The sequence below is a fragment of the Coregonus clupeaformis genome, chromosome 23, assembly GCF_020615455.1.
Source record: "Coregonus clupeaformis isolate EN_2021a chromosome 23, ASM2061545v1, whole genome shotgun sequence".
NCBI classification, from domain to species: domain Eukaryota; kingdom Metazoa; phylum Chordata; class Actinopteri; order Salmoniformes; family Salmonidae; genus Coregonus; species Coregonus clupeaformis.
The window spans coordinates 39,401,949-39,424,067 of NC_059214.1; the positions used below are offsets into that span (position 1 = coordinate 39,401,949).

The following is a 22,119-nucleotide window of genomic DNA, read 5'->3' on the forward strand; positions in this document are numbered from 1 at the left end:
CACTACTCTCACAAATAAACAATCACCCACAAGGACAAGGGGGGCAGAGGGAACACTAATACACGGACTAATGAGGGGATAAGAACCAGGTGTGTGTAACTGACAAGACAAGACAAATGGAATGATGAATAATGGAGCGGCAGTGGCTAGTAAGCCGGGTGACGACGAACGCCGAAGCCTGCCAGAACAAGGAGGGGAGGCAGCCTCGGCAGAAGTCGTGACAGTGCCCTAATGATCACAACCCTGATATTGTTCCACCTCCTGCTGTATCAGAGATGTCACAGTGATTTCATCATCAGTGTTCCAATGGGAAGGTCCCCACCTTGCCATTATGTGCCATAGCACCAGAGGTATTACAGTTTACTACATGTATTAAAATACCTCAGATGACCTAAAGCCCACATTAAACATCCAGGCTTTAGAGAATAACCTCAAATGGATATATTGTAAAGGGCACAGTCATAAACTGGGATTTCTTATTTTTTCTAAGGGTGAAAAATATAGATGTTTCTTTCTTCAGGAAAAATTTATGTGACCTTTATGCTCCCTGTGTTAAACAAGTATTTTTACTCTCTCTAGCTGGAACACGAGGTAAGATGAAGTAGACAGCTGAGTGAACTGAACATCTGGACACAGACGACATAGACGGTCAGGTTAAATGTTTAAACACAGCCATGTGTGTACTGTGTTTATGAGAATCAGCATAATCCCTGAACGAGGGAACAGGAATGTATCTCTCCAGTCGCCAGGATTGTCGTAATACTACTATTAAGAAATTATCGGGGAAGCCTGGTGGTGTAGGGCTGAATCAAAGCTCCCATCTGGGCCGTGTGTGTTTGTGTGTGTGTGTGTTCAACAACATGAAGGGTTGTTTACAATGGTGGGATCATCTGGTGTCCACTCCACTTGTGTCTTGTGTCATTTGGAACCAATTGTCCATCCGAGTGACCGATCCTTGCATGGACAGTTAGTGCAATATAACTCACTCCCAGTTCCATTCAGCCCCACTAGAATAAGCTCCATCCACAAAGCATTAGCTCATCCCTGGGCTGGGCACAAGTGAACTCAGTTTAGTGTTTGTTCAATTGCCTAACTAAAGATGTCCCTCACTTGACATACCCCACGATTAGTTTCCATAAATCAACTCAATTACCTTTGACTAGAGAAACTATACATTGGGGTCTTTGTTTGTTTACATGATGACATTTCCTCAACAGAGCTAAAGAGGAGTCCTGAAGGAAAGTTTGCCCAATACTGCGGACAGAGAGATGTAGTAAGGCTTTTGTTTAGTTTATGACTTCAACTGTACTCCTTAAACAGAGAATATTCAGAGAATATTAACTAATGGGGATGAGGATAAGGGATGGAGAAAAACATGCAGTCATCACACACATACACAAATATAAACAGAGATAGAGAGAGAGAGAGAGAGAGAGAGAGAGAGAGAGAGAGAGAGAGAGAGAGAGAGAGAGAGAGAGAGAGAGAGAGGGCCATTAAGAGTGAGGAATCTCACATTAATTCTAGATGTTTAAATTGAGAAATGTCTTTCATAATTTTAGCTGAGTAATACTGGCTCATATTGTCATTGAACAGCTAGCATCATTACTCCAGCTGGAATCTGTCTGAATCAGTGGCAGAAGGCATTCCATTCACACACCAAATAAGGACATGTGAGTTGAGCTGAAAGACAGTCATGAATGTGAAATGTTAAGTAAGTCTTTGAAAAGAGAGAGAACTGCTTTATTACATGTTATGTTATGACTGCTGGCATGCATTCGCTGTTCTTAGAGATGTCATATGTGAGAGAAAAAGTTGGTTGAAATCAAACTGTTAGTGCAGTGCAGAGTTAGAAAACGCTGATTCATTGTCAGTTAAGGCAATCAGACTAATGAAGTTCCATTATATTAATTTGGACATTTAGACCTGTCTCTTTCATTTCTCTTTCCTTCTCTGTCCTTTATATGCTATTTTCCTTTACTTCCATAGGTATAACACACAGGAGGTTGCTGGCACCTTAATTGGGGAGGACGGGCTCGTGGTAACGGCTGGAGCAGAATCAGTGGAATGGTATCAAATACATCAAACACGGTTTCCATTTTTTTTATGCCATTCCATTCGCTCTGTTCCAGCCATTATTATGAGCCGTTCTCTCAGCAGCCTCCACTGGTATAACACCACATTACAAGCCTAATTAGCACACCAAATATTTTCTATGCTGTGTGTGGACTCTCTCACAAAAAAATTGTTTCAACCACCAACCTACTGTTAGGCCAACTGACCTACTATTATGCCAACCAACCTTCTGTTAAGCCAACCTACCTATTTGTTAAATCAACCAACCTACTGTTAAGCCAACCGACCTACTGTTAAGTCAACCGACCTACTGTTAAGTCAACTGACCCACTGTTATGCCAACCGACCAACTGTTAAGCAAACCGACCTACTGTTAAACCAACCAACTTACTGTTAAGACAACCGACCTACTGTTAAACCAACCAACCTACTGTTAAGCAAACCGACCTACTGTTAAACCAACCGACCTACTGTTAAACCAACCAACCTATTGTTAAACCAACCGACCTACTGTTAAGTCAACTGACCTACTGTTAAGTCAACTGACCTACTGTTAAGCCAACCAACCTTCTGTTAAGCCAACCAACCTATTTGTTAAACCAACCGACCTACTGTTAAGCAACCGACCTACTGTTAAATCAACCAACCTACTGTTAAGCCAACCGACCTACTGTTAAGTCAACTGACCTACTGTTAAGCCAACCAACCTTCTGTTAAGCCAACCGACCTATTTGTTAAACCAAACGACCTACTGTTAAGCCAACTGACCTACTGTTAAGCCAACTGACCTACTGTTAAGCCAACCAACCTACTATTAAACCAAGTGGACTTTGCCCAAACTCCCATCCAGCCCTCCACCAAAAATAACTGAGCAGGCAATTAGCCCAGCAGACCATTGGCAAGACCAGCACTGGCTCTGCATGGTTTATTGACACAGTGGGAATAATATCACTGGTTGGGTGCAGTAGATTATTAGCACACAAAAAACACACAAACACACACGCATGCATGCACACACACACACACACATGCATGTGCACGTATGGAGATGCTAAACAAGTTTATGTTAATTAACGGTCAATTACTGTGAGACCCGCAGTCTTTTGCATGACAATAACCGGCTGACAGAATGTCATGACCGCCACAGCCCTACGGTATGCACACACACGCAAACACACACACACATACACACACAGACACAATTCCTGACAGATGCTAAATTCCTCCCAAATTACACAGCAGGTCATTAACTTAAATTCACATCACGTTAAGAACTGACCAATTTGGGAAAATACTGTTGACAGACCAGACAGACATTCCCCCTGGTCTTGCCCTGTAGGATAACATTCCCAGTTTCCCTCAGACACTGACACTCAATCATAGTCCATATTAATTTGCTCTTTAAAATAACATATCAATAGACTAATTCCATTTGTTTTGAAAGAACTTTATTGTTAGTAAGATAAAAAATGTATATGTTTTGTATAAGTTACTTTTTCTATTCCTTCACCTATTACAAAAAGCGAATTTAGCATTATATTGGCGTAAATGTATAGTAGACCAGCCAGTGCTGCCACATAGCAAACAATCAATTTTAGCAGCATCTATAGTGCCTTCAGAAAGTATTCACACCCCTTGACCTTTTCCACATTTTGTTGTGTTACAGCCTGGATTTTAAATGGTTTAAATTGTGGAATTATGTATTCAACCCCTTTGTTATGGCAGGCCTAAATAAGTTCAGGAGTACAAATATGCTTAACAAGTTACATAATAAGTTGCATGGACTCACTCTGTGTGCAATAATAGTGTTTACAATTATTTTTGAATGACTACCTCATCTCTGTACCCCACACTGTAAGGTCCTTCAGTCGAGCAGTGAATTTCCAAAACAGATTCAACCACAAAGACCAGGGAGGTTTTCCAATGCCTCGCAAAGAAAGGGACCTATTGGTAGATGGGTACAAATAAAAATACATCAATATTGAATACCCCTTTGAGCATAGTGAAGTTATTAATTACACTTTGGATGGTGTATCAATACACCCAGTCACTACAAAGATACAGGTGTCCTTCCTAACTCAGTCGCCAGAATAAAAGTAAAGATACCTTCATAAAACAATGACTCAAGTAAAAGTGAAAGTCACCCAGTAAAATACTACTTGAGTAAAAGTCTAAAAGTATTTGGTTTTAAATATACTTAAGTATCAAAAGTAAATGTAATTGCTAAAATATACTTAAGTATCAAAAGTAAAAGTATAAATAATTCGTAATTCCTTATATTAAGCAAACCAGACGGCATAATTTTCTTGTTTTTTATTTTATTTACTGGAAGCCAGGGGCATGCTCCAACACTCAGACATAATTTACAAACGAAGCATGTGTTTAGTGAGTCCGCCAGATCATAGGCAGTAGGGATGACCAGGGATGATCTCTTGATAAGTGTGTGAATTAGACAATTTTCCTGTCCTGCTAAGCATTCAAAATGTAAAGAGTACTTTTGGGTGTCAGGGAAAATGTATGGAGTAAAAAGTACATCATTTTCTTTAGGAATATTGTGAAGTAAAAGTAAAAGTTGTTAAAAATATAAATAGTGAAGTAAAGTACAGATACACAAAAAACTACTGAAGTAGTACTTTCAAGTATTTTTACTTAAGTACTTCACACCACTGTTTAAAACAGTTACAGAGTTTAATCGCAGTGAAAGAAGAAAACAGTGTAGTTACTCCACAATACTAACCTAATTGACAGAGTGAAAAGAAGGAAGCCTGTACAGAATATAAATATTCCAAAACATGCATCCTGTTTACAACAAGGCACTAAACTAATACTGCAAAAAAAAATTGGCAAAGCAATTAACTTTTTGGCCTGAATATAAAGTGTTAGAGTATGTTTGGAGAAAATCCAATACAACAAATTACTGAGTACCACTCTCCATATTTTCAAGCATAGTGGTGGCTGCATCATGTTATGGGTATGCTTGTAATCGTTAAGGACTGGGGAGATTTGTAGAAAAAAAATGAAACTGAATAGAGCTAGAGGAAAACCTGGTTCAGTCTGTTTTCCACCAGACACTGGGTGATGAATTGACCTTTCAGCAGGACAATAGCCTAAAATCTGTACTGGAGTTGCTTACCGAGAAGACAGTGAATGTTCCTGAGTGGCCGAGTTACAGTTTTGACTTAAATCTACTTCAAAATGTATGGCAAAACCTGAAAATGGTTTTGTGGCAATGATCAACAACCAATTTGACAGAACTGGAAGAATTATTTTAAGAATAATGAGCAAAAAAACATGTTTTCACTTTGTCATTATTAAGGCTGTAACACGACGAAATGTGGAATAAGTCAAGGTGTATGAATACCGTACTTTCTGAAGGCACTGTCTGTGTGTGGCTTTGATTCAAATCAAAATGTATTTGTCACCTGCACAGGATACAACAGGTAAGCGATTTGCTGTAGGCCTACTGTTCTCCATTCTGAAACTTTAAAAACTTCTCACTCAAGGGTTGTACTGTTAAATCCAGTGGACACATATCTCTCTCAGTTTTAATGGTGTGGATAGAAGGTTTCAGGGTGGGTTGGAGGGTTGGAGGGTTGGGCTATAAGTTTGATGAGTTTGGGGAGCAGCATGCACGCTGCCCGCCAGAGGTTTAACTCACTTTTTGAAGTTTCACGTGACAGAATTTAGCCATGAGCCTGATGATGTGAGGTCGCGCACAGGCAGAACGACCGACGCATGAAGAAGCGCAATAGGAGTTGAGCGCGCCCAATCTCTATTCAACTCTATCCAACTGCCATTCTAAAGTTTGTGTTGCGATGTACGACTTTTCTCTGTTTCCCTGGATTTGAATCAACGACGTTTTTATTTTATTTTGTTTTCATCTGCCATTACTTGTAAGCTCTTCGTGTTAGAAAAGGTGGTATTTGTTTTACAAAAATGGAGCGAAAGAAGCCGGGGAATCTTTCTTGCTGTTGGAGCTTTCTTCTCTCATACTTCTGTTGCTGTAGTCTCACTGACTGTTACAATTTGGACGTAGACCACCCCATTAGTTTCAGTGGACCAAATGGATCTTTATTTGGATATTCTGTATTGTTACACAAGAACAAGAAAAACACATGGTAAGTGATTCAAACATGGTTGTAGGCTTTAAAAAAAAACACTTTATTCATAGAACACTATAACTGAATAGGCTACACACATTTAGGCTATTAGGCCTAGTTGTTGATGAATTAACAAAGTGGGTATTCATCCCCAAAATGTGTGAAAACTGTTAATTAGGGATTCTATAAACACAAGTACCTTTTGACACAAGAAACCACCAGAAACTGCACATTAAGAGTATCCATGTTGCCTTTTGAGTTTTTCAGTGTGAAGGATTTTTGTTGTTGTTGATATCCCACAGCTGTGGTATTGATGTTTATAAAACTGTAAGGTTAGTGATAATAATTTCCATATTGTCTGTTATAGGTTATTAGTCGGAGCTCCAGTTGCGAATTCACCTTCCTACCCAGCCGTTAAAGAACCAGGAGCAATTTATAAGTGCAGCATCTCGGACAAGAGAGAATGTCAGCAAATATCAACAGGTTTGTAATATTGATGTATTGAATATAAACTCGACTTTACAAAGAAAACAATTTGTGGGGCTTCCAAGTTATTTGACCAACGTGGTTTTGGGGATTTGTGAACTGACATTGACACATTTCCATTGGATTATAAGAAAGCACGTTTGTCAAATAACCAGAACCACTTCATTTTTAACATGGAGGCCCCAAAGATTGTTTTCAAAGGGTTTATATAGCATTATTAAAGGTCATTGCCACCTCTCAATTTCTCTCTCTCTCTCTCTCTCTCTCTCTCTCTCTCTCTCTCTCTCTCTCTCTCTCTCTCTCTCAATTAAATTTCAATTTAAGGGGCTTTATTGGCATGGGAAACATATGTTTACATTGCCAAAGCAAGTGAAATAGATAATAAACAAAAGTGAAATAAACAATAAAAAATGAACAGTAAACATTACACTCACAAAAGAATAAAGACATTTCAAGTGTCATATTATGTCTATATACAATGTTGTAATGATGTGCAAATAGATAAAGTACAAAAGGGAAAATAAATAAACATAAATATAGATTGTATTTACAATGGTGTTTGTTCTTCACTGGTTGCCCTTTTCTTGTGGCAACAGGTCACAAATCTTGCTGCTGTGATGGCACACTGTGGTATTTCACCCAATAGATATGGGAGTTTATCAAAATTCTCTCTCTCTCTCTCTCTCTCTCTCTCTCTCTCTCTCTCTCTCTCTCTCTCTCTCTCTCTCACTCTCTCTATCTCTCTCTCTCTCTCTCTCTCTCTCTCTCTCTCTCTCTCACTCTCTCTATCTCACTCTCTCTATCTCTCTCTCTCCCCGTTTGGTGTGTGTGCTTGCGTGTGTGTGTCTGTACTACAGGTGTGGATAGTTGTGGGAAGACTTGCTTCTCTGAGAGTGACAACCAGTGGCTCGGAGTCAGCCTGTCCAGACAGCCTGGTGATGGCCATGTATTGGTATGTTAAGTCATAAATGTATTTATAAAGCCCTTTTTACATCAGCAGGTGTCATAAAGGGCTTTACAGTGATGATCATGTATTGGAATGTAGATTAGGCCCAGTAGAGGTAAACAAATGTTACAATCCATTCTCAGATGGTCAAGTATTGGTGTAAATTCCAGTGATATACAGTCTTTGTGCCCATTCAAAGACCCAAATCAAATAATGAGATGGGTTACATCTTGTATTGGTGAACTTTGTTTAAGGCCAGGCACCACACCCTCATAGGGTATTTATTTTCCCTTAATCATATCACAATCCACTTTTACCAGTTGAATGTAGGATAACCACACACAATTTGGTGAATGCAGATGCTTCTGAAGCTGAGAAAAATTAGTTGGAGTGTGGGAAGAGTCTAACTTTCGGGAAATGGCAGTTGAAGACTGAATTTAGACTAACGCCAAACGCCTATTTAGACCCTATCACCATAAACAAATCAAAATATATATATATATTTGAGATTCTTCAAATAGCCACCCTTTGCCTTGATGACAGCTTTGCACACTCTTTGCATTCTCTCAACCAGCTTCATGAGGTAGTCACCTGGAATGCATTTCAATTAACAAGTGTGCCTTCTTAAAAGTTAATTTGTGGAATTTATTTCCTTCTTAATGCGTTTGAGCCAAACAGTTGTGTTGTGACAAGGTAGGGGAGGGTATACAGAAGATGGCCCTATTTGGTAAAAGACCAAGTCCATATTATGGCAAGAACAGCTCAAATAAGCAAAGATAAACAACAGTCCATCATTACTTTAAGACATGAAGGTCAGTCAATACGGAACATTTCAAGAACTTTGAACGTTTCTTCAAGTGCAGTCGCAAAAACCATCAAGCGCTATGATGAAACTGGCTCTCATGAGGACCGCCACAGGAATGGAAGACCCAGAGTTACCTCTGCTGCAGAGGATAAGTTCATTAGAGTTACCAGCCTCAGAAATTGCAGCCCAAATAAATGCTTCACAGAGTTCAAGTCACAGACACATCTCAACATCAACTGTTCAGAGGGGACTTTGTGAATCAGGCCTTCATGGTCGAATTGCTGCAAAGAAACCACTACTAAATGGCACCAGTAAGAATAAGAGACCTGCTTGGGCCAAGAAACACGAGCAATGGACATTAGACCGGTGGAAATGTGTCCTTTGGTCTGGAGTCCAAATTGGAGATTTTTGGTTCCAACCGCCGTGTCTTTGTGAGAAGCAGTGTGGGTGAACGGATGATCTCCGCTTGTGTATGGTGTGGGGGTGCTTTGTTGGTGACACCGTCTGTGATTTATTTAGAATTCAATGCACACTTAACCAGCATGGCTACCACAGCATTCTGCAGAGATACGCCATCCCGTCTGGTTTGGGCTTAGTGGGACTATCATTTGTTTTTCAACAGGACAATGACCCAACACACCTCCAGGCTGTGTAAGGGCTATTTTACCAAGAAGGAGAGTGATGGAGTGCTGCATCAGATTATCTGGCCTCCACAATCCCCCGACCTCAACCCAATTGAGATGGTTTGGGATGAGTCGGACCACAGAGTGAAGGAAAAGTAGCCAGCAAGTGCTCAGCATATGTGGGAACTCCTTCAAGACTGTTGGAAAAGCATTCCAGGTGAAGCTGGTTGAGAGAATGCCAAGAGTGTGCAAAGCTGTCATCAAGGCAAAGCGTGGCTGTTTGATTTGTTTAACACTTGTTTTGGTTACTACATGATTCCATATGTGTTATTTCATAGTTTTGATGTCTTCGCTATTATTCTACAATGTAGAAAATAGTAAAAATAAAGAAAAACCCTTGAATGAGTAGGTGTGTCCAAACTTTTGACTGGTACTGTATGTCCATTTTAAAGTGGTTAAAATTAATTAAAATGTATGACGGCAGTATGATAGAGAAAATAAAATATACATTTTCATGACGTTTAAAATTGTTTATTTTTACTTTCTGAAAATACTCATATTAATTAATATGGGGGCGGCGCACAATTGGCCCAGCGTCGTCCAAGGTAGGGGAGGGTTTGGCCGGCAGGGATGGCGTTTGCAATGCCAGGGTTGTGGGTTCAATTCCCATGGGGGGCCAGTATGAAAAAAATAATGTATGCACTCACTAACTGTAAGTCGCTCTGGATAAGAGCGTCTGCTAAATGACTAAAATGTGATGTATGTAATGTAATTGACCAAAGTACCAACAAATCTCAGAATTGATAGGTAGATGCAAAAATGTCATTTCAGCCTGTAGTGCCTGGTCTTAAACAAGAAACAAGACTAGCATCCTTTGCAACCCTACCAGACATATCAAATGATCCCCTATTACATTGATGTTTCTAGTTAGAAGACCCACATCATTTACATGTTTTGTGTTTAGCCTATAGTCTGTTGTCGTTTAACCTTATTTTGGAAACTAGCTGCTGGACAGTGCTCGCACTATTTCACATATTTTGTGTGTAGCCTATTCCATTGTTGTTACATTCCTCCTCTCAAACAGTTGCATTTCCTCCAACAACATCTGTGCTGCTTCTCGTTCCACAGGCATGTGGGCATCGTTGGAAGAACGTGTTCTATTCCAGGAACGACAACCAGAACAAGCTGCCTCATGGTGTCTGTTACAGATACGAGGCTGACCTCAAACAGGCTCAACCACTCATCCCATGCTACAAAGGTACACTGGTTTGCATTTACATGATATCTGTTTCTTATTCATTAATGCATATCGTAGCAAAATGTTTTGCAACAGAAAAATGAAAATGTGGGTTATAAATCACATAAATCAGTCAATAACCGAGGCCAACAGTTCTCGCCATGTCTAACACCTGTAAGCAACCTGCACTGAGCCTGAGAGCTTGTTGACAGTAAGCTTGCTTTATTTGCCTAAATGAAAATGCATCTGCCCCTCTTTCTGCAGATCACCAACGGAAGTTTGGTGAGGACTACGGATCATGCCAAGCAGGAATATCCAACTTTCTGACTGAGGTATCAGTTCCTCTACATATTCTGTTTAAACCTGAAGTTTATGTATATGCTGGTAATGCACTTGTACACATACACAAACACGTGTACATGTACACATACACATACACAAGTCACAAACTTTAAATGCACATAACCCATCAAACTGGGAACATTCCCAGAACATTAGTTAAGATTCCCTTTAAGTTCTAGTTCGTTTTTTTTCTTCTAAGATTAGGATGATAACATCCCCAAAACATTCAAATAATGTTTTTGATAACAAAATGTTTTTTTTTCTTCAGAAAATGTTTTAAATTAAATATCCTTGGAAGGTTTTCCTAACATTCACTAAAATGTTGTGCACAACATCTGTAACAACCACCACAGGACATTCCCGAAACGTTCTCATTAGGTTTCCAGGTAATGTTTTAACACAATGTACCAGTAATATTTTAAGAACATACTGCTGCAACAAAATATGAGAGCAACGGTCTGGGAACATTCTTTTAACATCAGGCAAATGTTTTATACAAACATTGTATAATGATCAGCACAACTGGATAGTTTTTGTGAGAATGAACATTTGCCACAACCTAAAAAAATTTATGGGAACTTTCACAGAACCAATTTTGGTTTGCTGGGAAATCACAAACATAAAACACAAACTGATCAATACTCTGATGTATGTGTTGTGTTGTTTTTCTTCAGGACTTGATAATAATGGGAGCCCCAGGGACATCGTACTGGACTGGGTCTGTCCTGGTCTACAACACCTCCAGCAGGGTCCTGTCTGCGTATGTGGATGACAACAGCACTGTCCTCTATGGCAGTTACCTGGGTCTGTTAATAATAATATGGTTGGAGACGATCAGAAGACTTGTCTGGTTGTCACACGTGTCATAAAGACACTCATTTGTTTTTGAGTTGGTGAAGTGTAACGTAAGGGAATACAGAGAGGAAGCATGCTTTTGTGTGTGTCTGTGGGGGAGGGGGGAGGTTGCTCAATATTTGCTCAATTGTAGTTACTGCAAATCATCATGCCAGTTACGTCTGGCTTGTTGCTCTTATCTCTTGTATCAACCAGTGCCATCTGGTTCTACGTGTGTAGTTGGGTATACTAAAGTTGTGCTAAGGTTGTACTAAGGTTTACAAATGTTGTATTAAGGTTTTACTAACGTTGTTTTGACATTGTATTAACGTTGTGATACGTTTCCATTGCCAGGCTACTCTGGTAGTCTGATTCTTTGGTTATATTAAAGTTGTACTAATGCTGTACTGGCGTTGTACTAACGTTATGATCCTTCTTTTCCTCACCAGGCTACTCGGTTGGGGCCGGCCACTTCCTCCACCCTGACTCCACAGAGATCGTTGGCGGTGCGCCCCAGCACGGGCAGACTGGTAAAGTAAGAGTTAATTTAATTCCTGCTTTTCCTTTTTCCCCCATCCTATCCCCATCACCCCACCACCCGTCTGTAGAAAGAAAGCACAGAACCAACACTTATATGTGGTTCGCTTCTTATGACCGGACAAGCTAAAGGCGGTAAGTAGAATACAGTATGTGTTTGAATCACCAATCAGGGTGATGCTAAATATATGATGCATTGGGCATTCCTCATGCTACTGGTGAAATGTATGAAAGATGTGCTACTGAAAAAGACATATGGGTTTTGCGCTGGTCTGGACTGGTACAGATGTACGATCTTAATTTGATCACCCTGTTGCAGGAGAACTTTCCTGCAATGCAGGACATTTTAAACTTGTCGGAAGGCTTTTATTCAGAGGTGCTTTAAGGATCTTATCGTCAATACATTCAATTTACATTTAAGTAATTTAGCAGCCACAGACTGTGTCCCAAATGGCATTCTTTTCCCTATTAAGTTCACTACTTTTGACAAGGGCCCATGAGGTCAAGTAAATTAATGTATCTGCAGAAAGTGGCCAATAATTTTGTCTTGTGGCAATTCTGTGCACATTTTATGGAGGAATCGTTTATTTTATTTTTTTGAAGACTGTAAAAGTTGCCAGTTCTTACCAAATACATGTCCCACAGGGATGTTAAGATGGCAGATGGGAGATATTTTATCAGTAGAAAGCAGATTATGTCTGTGTGGGTATTGTGATACAAATTATTATTATTATTATTATTATTATTATTATTATTATTATTACAATCTAAGTAGTGAATGCATTTTACCATTCATCCTTAGTTGGCTTTAAGTCCTGATGTGACCAGGTCTTTTCTGTCCTCTGATCCAGGCCTACCTATTCAGAGCTGAAGAAAACATGCTGAAGATAATCAGTGAAGTCAAGGGCAGCAAGGTGGGAATTAGTAGCCAGATATCTTTACAGCCAGTTTCCCTGACACAGATTAAGCCTAGTCTTGGACTAAGAATCTCCATTGAACATGCTCTTTAGTCTAGGACTGGGTATAATCTGTGTCTGGGAAACCGGCCATTAATGTCTTGATTGACTGTATTGACTTAAAACCTGTTTTCCTATACTGTAGCTGGGCTCGTATTTTGGTGCCAGTGTGTGTGCCGTGGACCTGAATGGAGATGGCCTGTCTGATCTACTGGTAGGATCTCCCATGTACAGCACCGTGAGAGAGGAAGGACAAGTCCATGTCTACATCAACCAAGGAGCCGTAAGTACTGGGATCTTTCCCAATTAATTTTTCCTTCAATTCAATACAACTTTATACACTGCTCAAAAAAATAAAGAGAACACTTAAACAACACAATGTAACTCCAAGTCAATCACACTTCTGTGAAATCAAACTGTCCACTTAGGAAGCAACACTGATTGACAATACATTTCACATGCTGTTGTGCAAATGGAATAGACAACAGGTGGAAATTATAGGCAATTAGCAAGACACCCCCAATAAAGAAGTGGTTCTGCAGGTGGTGACCACAGACCACTTCTCAGTTCCTATGCTTCCTGGCTGATGTTTTGGTCACTTTTGAATGCTGGCGGTGCTTTCACTCTAGTGGTAGCATGAGACAGAGTCTACAACCCACACAAGTGGCTCAGGTAGTGCAGCTCATCCAGGATGGCACATCAATGCGAGCTGTGGCAAGAAGGTTTGCTGTGTCTGTCAACGTAGTGTCCAGAGCATGGAGGCGCTACCAGGAGACAGGCCAGTACATCAGGAGATGTGGAGGAGGCCGTAGGAGGGCAACAACCCAGCAGCAGGACCGCTACCTCCGCCTTTGTGCAAGGAGGAGCAGGAGGAGCACTGCCAGAGCCCTGCAAAATGACCTCCAGCAGGCCACAAATGTGCATGTGTCTGCTCAAATGGTCAGAAACAGACTCCATGAGGGTGGTATGAGGGCCCGACGTCCACAGGTGGGGGTTGTGCTTACAGCCCAACACCGTGCAGGACGTTTGGCATTTGCCAGAGAACACCGAGATTGGCAAATTCGCCACTGGCGCCCTGTGCTCTTCACACTGAGCACGTGACAGACGTGACAGAGTCTGGAGATGCCGTGGAGAACGTTCTGCTGCCTGCAACATCCTCCAGCATGACCGGTTTGGCGGTGGGTCAGTCATGGTGTGGGGTGGCATTTCTTTGGGGGGCCGCACAGCCCTCCATGTGCTCGCCAGAGGTAGCCTGACTGCCATTAGGTACCGAGATGAGATCCTCAGACCCCTTGTGAGACCATATGCTGGTGCGGTTGGCCCTGGGTTCCTCCTAATGCAAGACAATGCTAGACCTCATGTGGCTGGAGTGTGTCAGCAGTTCCTGCAAGAGGAAGGCATTGATGCTATGGACTGGCCCGCCCGTTCCCCAGACCTGAATCCAATTGAGCACATCTGGGACATCATGTCTCGCTCCATCCACCAACGCCACGTTGCACCACAGACTGTCCAGGAGTTGGCGGATGCTTTAGTCCAGGTCTGGGAGGAGATCCCTCAGGAGACCATCCGCCACCTCATCAGGAGCATGCCCAGGCGTTGTAGGGAGGTCATACAGGCACGTGGATGCCACACACACTACTGAGCCTCATTTTGACTTGTTTTAAGGACATTACATCAAAGTTGGATCAGCCTGTAGTGTGGTTTTCCACTTTAATTTTGAGGGTGACTCCAAATCCAGACCTCCATGGGTTGATACATTTGATTTCCATTGATCATTTTTGTGTGATTTTGTTGTCAGCACATTCAACTATGTAAAGAAAAAAGTATTTAATAAGATTATTTCATTCATTCAGATCTAGTATACAGTATACAACAGACAACCTTGATTTCCCTGATTCCTCTTCTTGCCTTCTCAAAACTCATTGGAGGAGAAGGTCAGGGGGGAGGGACCTTGGATCCTCTCCTCCAATGTGGCTTGAGAAGGAGGTGAGGAGAGAGGATGCAAAGAATCGAGGAAAAACTAATTGAGAGAGATACAACCTTTCTTTCACCCCTATCATAAAAAAGTTATTGTGCAGTTATTGTGTTTCTAGCTGTGTGAGTTTTGCAAATAGCCTTGAATCTAAAGTAATTTGATGGTCCATTACCTATTGAAATGTTTACTATAAACTTTGCGAGGCTGTTATATGGAACACTGTCCCTGAAGATACAGTACTTGTTAAAACAGAACAACAACAAAAGAGACTTCCTCACCTCACCTCACATCTCACACACATACTGTTATCATCACAACTTCATTCTGTAATTCTTAAATATGATAGTAGTTAAGCATTTCATACAATACTGGTGTTGTGCACTGTTATAACAAAACCTTTTCAAAACCAAAGATGGTATCACTTAACATTAAGTTGCTCTTATACCTGTGTAGTAACATCTACACTAACTATTCAGCTTTCAGAACAATCAGATAATTCTATAGAAATGAATATGCTCAAGTAAAGAGATTTTTATTTTATTGTCATTTCCTATAAAAAGAAGAGGCTGGAGTTACTATATTACTGAACTGTCTTATACACTGGCAGATGATATAAAACAACCCAGCATGATGATAACAGGACCTAAGGACTGTTTCTATGACTGATGAGTTTGTATTATGGAACGCTAAACCAGCGGATATCTGCTACTTTTATAGCGTACTACTAAGGACCAGGCAACTGTGCATGACATGACTAACTTTACGTAATTACCAACCTAATGACTAAATAACTGCAATTACATGGAGCTTAGCTAGCTACTTCCCCCACATATCTCCATCAGCAAACAACAGTTTTTTCTCCCTGAATCCACTTTACAAGCCATTACCCTGGGAAGAGGAGAGAAGGAATCTTAAGACTGTAAATTAATGTGTTTTTAAGGCTAATATGAAGGAAGCAGAGTTTCAGTTGGTGGGAAGCAACTCGTATGCTGCCAGATTTGGGGAGACCATAACTGATCTGGGAGATATTGATGATGATGGCTTTCCTGGTGAGTGTTATGCATATGTTTTGCAAAGATGTAAAGCAATTCTTACTTTATATTTAAAGTTATAATGATGTGTCACAGTACAGCAAAACTATGATGACAAAATCAGCTACCCTAGCTAAGATGCCAATGTTCTGCATAGTTGTTTGTAAAAAATAAATACAAATAAAGTGAAATTGAACTTGGTGATATTCCAAGTAGGTGCTGTTCCAATTGTTGCACAATAAAATCTCCCCATATTTCAGTTGAATGGAATGTAGCCTGATCCACCATCCGGACCGCTGCGCTCTCATTTCGTTTCAATGTAAGCTCGCAAGATCAGGATGGTTGATCAAGGCTATGAGCAATGGGCAGCTCTAAAAGTAACAGAAAGCGAGCTATGCCAGTCAGAAAGAACTAGACTGAAGTCTGTGGTGATATTGGGTAACTGGGTACGAAGACACACACCATAAACCAGCCCCAGTCAACACAGAGGCAATACCACCAACCAACCAACCAACCAACCACATCCCCTACAGCTGATCACAGGGCCCCAGCACACTTCTAACTGCCACTTACACCAGCCTAACTGCCAGTTCCTCAACATCAGCACAAGCACACACACACACACACACACACCAGGGTTGGGGTCAATTCCATTTAAATTCCAGTCAATTCAGGAAGTACACTGAAATTCCAATTCTCTTCAATGCTTTTCAGTTAGGAAAATCTGGAATTGGAATTTGGTTTACTTTCTGAATTGACTGGAATTGAAATTGAATAGACCCCAACCCTGACACACACACACACACGCACACGCACACACACACACACACACACACACACACACACACACACACACACACACACACACACACACACACACACACACACACACACACACACTGTCCCAGCTCCCAGTGTAGACTAGACTTAGGTTACGTGCAGTCTGAGAGCAGTCGGTGGATATGAGGGTGTGCCTGCATGGTTGATTGTGAGAACGTTGTTATTTAGGTCATTATGTCCATGTAAACCTGTAACTTAACCTATATGTGTCTCCAAAATAGCACCCTAATTCCTATATAGTGCACTAATTAACTACATTACCCTATGGGCACTGGTCAAAAGTAGTGCACTATATAGGGAATATGGTGCCATTTGGGACGTATCCTAAATTAACCCCTGACTGACTGTAAATGTGTTCCAGATGTGGCAGTGGGGGCTCCGCAGGAGGAAGAGCTGCGTGGGGCTATATATATCTACAATGGGAGGAAGACAGGGATCTCTCAGACCTTCTCTCAAGTATGTACACAGCTACAGCTACATCCCTTCCAGCTGCTGTTTGTCTGCAGACTTCAGGGACAGGAGATTACTGGACGGAAAGAAGGAGGGATGGAGGGAGGGAAAAAGGGAGGGAGGGAGTGAAGGGAAGAGGGGTTAGGGTGTCCCTCCTCTGACCAATGATCAGGGACAATAGATTGGAGGGAGGGGGAGGGAGTGAGATAGGACGTGAGGATCAAATGTGCCTTTGTTTCTCTGTTTGCTCTCAGACAGTCGGAAGAGAGTTCCTCACTCTGAATTGCTATGATTTCCTTAAACTGTTTGGCCTCCTATTTTTCTCTGTCTGAGCATGTGCGACGGTTTAAATTAAGCAGTTACATTTAAATTACCTTCTAGTTATGCAATACCATGGAGATAAATCAATGTATATATGTAAATAAATGTATCTCAATGTGGAATACAACCTTTTGGAGAAAATGTAGTTACTGTATATCCAAATATAGATACATTACATTTCTTGCATATCAAAGCTCCGTATTAGAGAAAAACCTGAAATGTGTACTGTACAGCTTACATAGACAGCTCTCTTGGTTTGGGAAAGAAAATGAAGTGTATGAAATGTGTACAGTACAGAGGGTTGTTAGCTGTAAGAATAATCAGGCTGTTCTTGTTCCATCATCAGAGGATCACCAGCTCTGTTCTGGGTAATGAGTTAAAGATGTTCGGCCAGTCTGTGTCCGGAGGCATCGATGTTGATGGAAACGGTTACCAAGGTAACGATCCCTTTCTTGACTGTCACCGTTGTGTACAGTGCTTCCCTCCAGTACAATGTTTGAGTCTGTCTCTGTTTCTCTACGGCTGACTAGAACAGAACACACTGTAATGTCCCGTTATTATGTCACACATTAGTAAGGTCGTCAAAACATGGCGGTGGTGGGAAGAGAACTGAGGACAGGGGATGGGTAAATATATATGTGTGTGTGTGTGTGTGTGTGTGTGTGTGTGTGTGTGTGTGTGTGTGTGTGTGTGTGTGTGTGTGTGTGTGTGTGTGTGTGTGTGTGTGTGTGTGTGTGTGTGTTGGCTGCTACCCAGGGAAAACCAACTTGGGCAGTGATAATATCCTGGGGTTTAAATTAGTGATGGTTGTCTGCTTACTCTCTGCTTCTCATCTTCTTATCTTCCTCTAGTGATACACTGTAAACTAAACAGCATATCCTGTAGACTGACAGAGAGAGAGAGAGAGAGAGAGAGAGAGTCAGTCATCTCTTAGCTAGTCATCTCTTAGAACTGGTACATTGTAAAGTATTGTGTGCTGTCTGTGAATAAAACATTTCATTTGTTTTTTTCATGTGTTATTTGTTTTAATTGTTGTTTTTATAGATTGATTTGTAACGCAAGTGTTAAATACTTATCTAAAAACAAAACGCATCAGTTTATTACTGTTGATATCTGGTTATCTTGTTAGAAGTCTGTCTAAGATGTTGAGTGGAGATTATTGGATTTTTATTAGGGAGGAAATTACTGATGATTGTGACTTTGCTCTGGGATCTGAAGTGAATCTTTTGGCCAAATTCATAGCAAATGGTCCAAATAAGATCAGTTAACTACGTCCACACTGTAAAATAAATATTGTTGTTTATATGGTAACTTACTGGCAGCCAGTTACCTGTAAGTTACTGTAGAAAAAAAGTAGAGTATGTTACCATAAATTCCAAAGAAACTTTGGTTTAACAGTACATTACTGTAAAGTTTACAGGATTTTTTTTTACAGTGCAGTAAACTGTAAAAATGTGAAAAGGTGAATACATTTTGTCTGCAGGCTGATGTTGATTGAATGAACAAATGAATGACCGATTGACTGACTGACTGAATGAACGAATGAACAAATTAATGAATGAATGAATGAATGAATGAATGAAAAACATTCCACTGATACCTTATGAGCTGTTCTAAACTGAGTAACAAACTGGTTTAGAGCTTTAACAAGTACTAGAGCTTTAAGTCTAGAGAGCCTTGCAGCCAGATAGGCCTATAGCAGGAAATTGCATGTTCAAGATAATGACAACTATCTATCTGCATCTCTCTAAACCACAGATGTAGCAGTAGGGGCCTTCCTCTCAGACTCGGCTGTGGTTCTGAGGTAAGAACTGTGGTACATATCACATCACATCCACTAGATAACTGATCTCTGAAACTAGAATTACTGCATTAATGTCAGAGATGTCAGGTAGAGGTTAAACTTTCACTGAATATTGGTGAACATTTTATCTTACATTTCATTAATTTACTTTCTGAATATGACCTCAGTGAAAGTGGCCTGGCCCGTTTATTTGACCTGTATACTGTAGTTGCCTGGCCTGTATATTTTGAGCAACCATTTTTACCTTTTATAATACCTTTTGGTTTGTAGATTTGTTTATCTTCTGTCCCATAGACTGTAGCTCCCATATTCTAATGCAAATGTACAATTGTATTTGCTTTGACACTGAGTGTTAATGTGTTGTTTTAATGTTGTTGTTGTTGTTGTTGACATGTTGTTGTCTCCCTGTGCCAGGACTCGTCCAGTGGTAGTGGTAGAAGCCTTCATGCCCCTGCCTGTCAGTGTGAACCGCTATGTAGCGCTGTGTTCTGACAACGGTCTTCCTGCTGTCTGCATCAATGCTACAGTCTGCTTCAGGGTCCATGCTCGACTCTTTACCTCTTCAATAGGTGAGCAGACCCTCTCCCCGTGCTCCTGGCTCCCTCATAGCCCTGCACTGTGAAATCAACCTGTCTGTTTGCATTATGTTAATCGTTACATTAGTGAAGGTTATGTGTGCAGTGGCACTTACAAACAAAAGCCAGTTTTGGTTCTAGTGTGTGTACTTAATAGTGACCAAAAACTCATTTTCCAAACTCATTTTCCAATGTGAGCATTATTATACTACTAGTTTGTATGTGGAAAATGGTATAATGCACAAAGTCTAGTATATTGTGTCTCTCAGGAAATAGTCATGAAAGCCCCTGCCCTGGACTAGTTGACAGAAAACACTATTGTGTCCGAGACAGACTTTTTCTGTTTCCTTATCACTGTCAGTCCCTCCATCTTATCACTAGTCCCTGAGGCATGGGTCAGTTGGTTTAGTATGTTAACCCTGCCTTAACAACGGTTATCTCTGCAGAGCATTCCTCTGGTGAAAGTGTCCGTTAGAGCCTGTCCTGATAGATAGACTGATGTTGTCCATCAGGTACACGTTTTCTAACCACCTGTTGTCCTCAACATTATGTTTTTGGTGGGATTTCAGTTATTCAAAGTTATCTGGTATCACTGTGAAACATCACTGTCCTTTGATAGTAAACGAAAATGACTAATTTGAAGTGTCTTGCGAAATAAAACACAAGTCAATGTTATCCTCATTCAAAATATGTTTTCTCCATCTACAGTACAGTACATTTATGATTAGGAATGGGTCTGAGGTTGAGGCTGGGGCTGGGGCTGAGAAAGAGGCTGGGTCTGGGGTTGAGGCTTGGTTGCGGGCTGAGGCAGCAGACTTTGTGAAAATTAGTATTTGTGTCATTCTCAAAACTTTTGACCATGACTGTACAGTACATTTGTGATTAGGAATGGGTCTGGGGTTGAGTCTGGGGCTGAGAAAGAGGCTGGGTCTGGGGTTGAGGCTTGGTTGCGGGCTGGGGCTGGGGCTGGGGTTGACGCTGGGGTGGAGCCTGGGGTTGAGGCTGGAGTTGAGGCTGGAGTTGAGGCTGGGGCTGAGTCTGGGGTTGAGAATGGGGTTGAGGCTGGGGTGAAGGCTGTGTCTGGGGCTGAGACTGGGGTTGAGTCTGGGTCTGGGGTTGAGTCTGGGTCTGTATGTCTGGGTCTGGGGTTGAGGCTCGGTCTAGGTCTGTATGTCTGGGCTTGGGGCTGGGGTTGAGACTGGGGTTGAGTCTGGGGTTGAGTCTGGGTCTGGGGTTGAGGCTGGGTCTAGGTCTATATGTCTGGGTCTGGGGTTGATGTGTGTCTGCGGTTGAGGCTTGGATTAGGTCTGTATGTCTGGGGTGAGGCTGGGTCTAGGTCTGTATGTCTGGGGTGAGGCTGGGTCTGGGGTTGAGGCTGGGTCTATGTCTGTATGTCTGGGGTTGAGGCTGGGTCTATGTCTGTATGTCTGGGGTGAGGCTGGGTCTGGGGTTGAGGCTGGGTCTAGGTCTATATGTCTGGGTCTGGGGTTGATGTGTGTCTGCGGTTGAGGCTTGGATTAGGTCTGTATGTCTGGGGTGAGGCTGGGTCTAGGTCTGTATGTCTGGGGTGAGGCTGGGTCTAGGTCTGTATGTCTGGGGTAAGGCTGGGTCTGGGGTTGAGGCTGGGTCTATGTCTGTATGTCTGGGGTTGAGGCTGGGTCTATGTCTGTATGTCTGGGGTTGAGGCTGGGTCTATGTCTGTATGTCTGGGGTTGAGGCTGGGTCTATGTCTGTATGTCTGGGGTTGAGTCTGGGTCTAGGTGTGTATGTCTAGGGTTGAGGCTGGGTCTAGGTCTGTATGTCTGGGGTTGAGGCTGGGTCTAGGTGTGTATGTCTAGGGTTGAGGCTGGGTCTAGGTCTGTATGTCTGAGGTTGAGGCTGGGTCTAGGTCTGTATGTCTGGGGTTGAGTCTGGGTCTAGGTCTGTATGTCTGGGGTGAGGCTGGGTCTGGGGTTGAGCCTGGGTCTAGGTCTGTATGTCTGGGGTTGAGGCTGGGTCTAGGTCTGTATGTCTGGGGTTGAGGCTGGGTCTAGGTCTGTATGTCTGGGGTGAGGCTGGGTCTGCGGTTGAGACTGGGTCTAGGTCTGTATGTCTGGGGTTGAGGCTGGGTCTAGGTCTGTATGTCTGGGTTGAGACTGGGTCTGGGGTTGAGGCTGGGTCTAGGTCTGTATGTCTGGGGTTGAG

At 41.8% G+C, this 22,119-nt stretch overlaps 1 protein-coding gene across 1 annotated transcript in view; it reads left to right on the forward strand.

The window, feature by feature from the left end:
* The first annotated feature begins 5,755 nt into the window (after positions 1-5,755).
* LOC121536974 (integrin alpha-4) overlaps positions 5,756-22,119 on the forward strand; it is a 31,383-nt gene continuing 15,019 nt past the window's right edge. The window contains exons 1-14 of the mRNA XM_041844669.2: positions 5,756-6,191; positions 6,541-6,656; positions 7,517-7,611; positions 10,162-10,291; positions 10,535-10,602; positions 11,287-11,416; positions 11,896-11,981; positions 12,835-12,897; positions 13,085-13,222; positions 15,855-15,963; positions 17,147-17,241; positions 17,903-17,993; positions 19,315-19,360; positions 19,775-19,929. Coding sequence (XP_041700603.1) covers positions 6,010-6,191; positions 6,541-6,656; positions 7,517-7,611; positions 10,162-10,291; positions 10,535-10,602; positions 11,287-11,416; positions 11,896-11,981; positions 12,835-12,897; positions 13,085-13,222; positions 15,855-15,963; positions 17,147-17,241; positions 17,903-17,993; positions 19,315-19,360; positions 19,775-19,929 — 1,504 coding nt within the window. The 5' untranslated portion in view covers positions 5,756-6,009. The remainder of the gene's footprint in view (positions 6,192-6,540; positions 6,657-7,516; positions 7,612-10,161; positions 10,292-10,534; positions 10,603-11,286; positions 11,417-11,895; positions 11,982-12,834; positions 12,898-13,084; positions 13,223-15,854; positions 15,964-17,146; positions 17,242-17,902; positions 17,994-19,314; positions 19,361-19,774; positions 19,930-22,119) is intronic.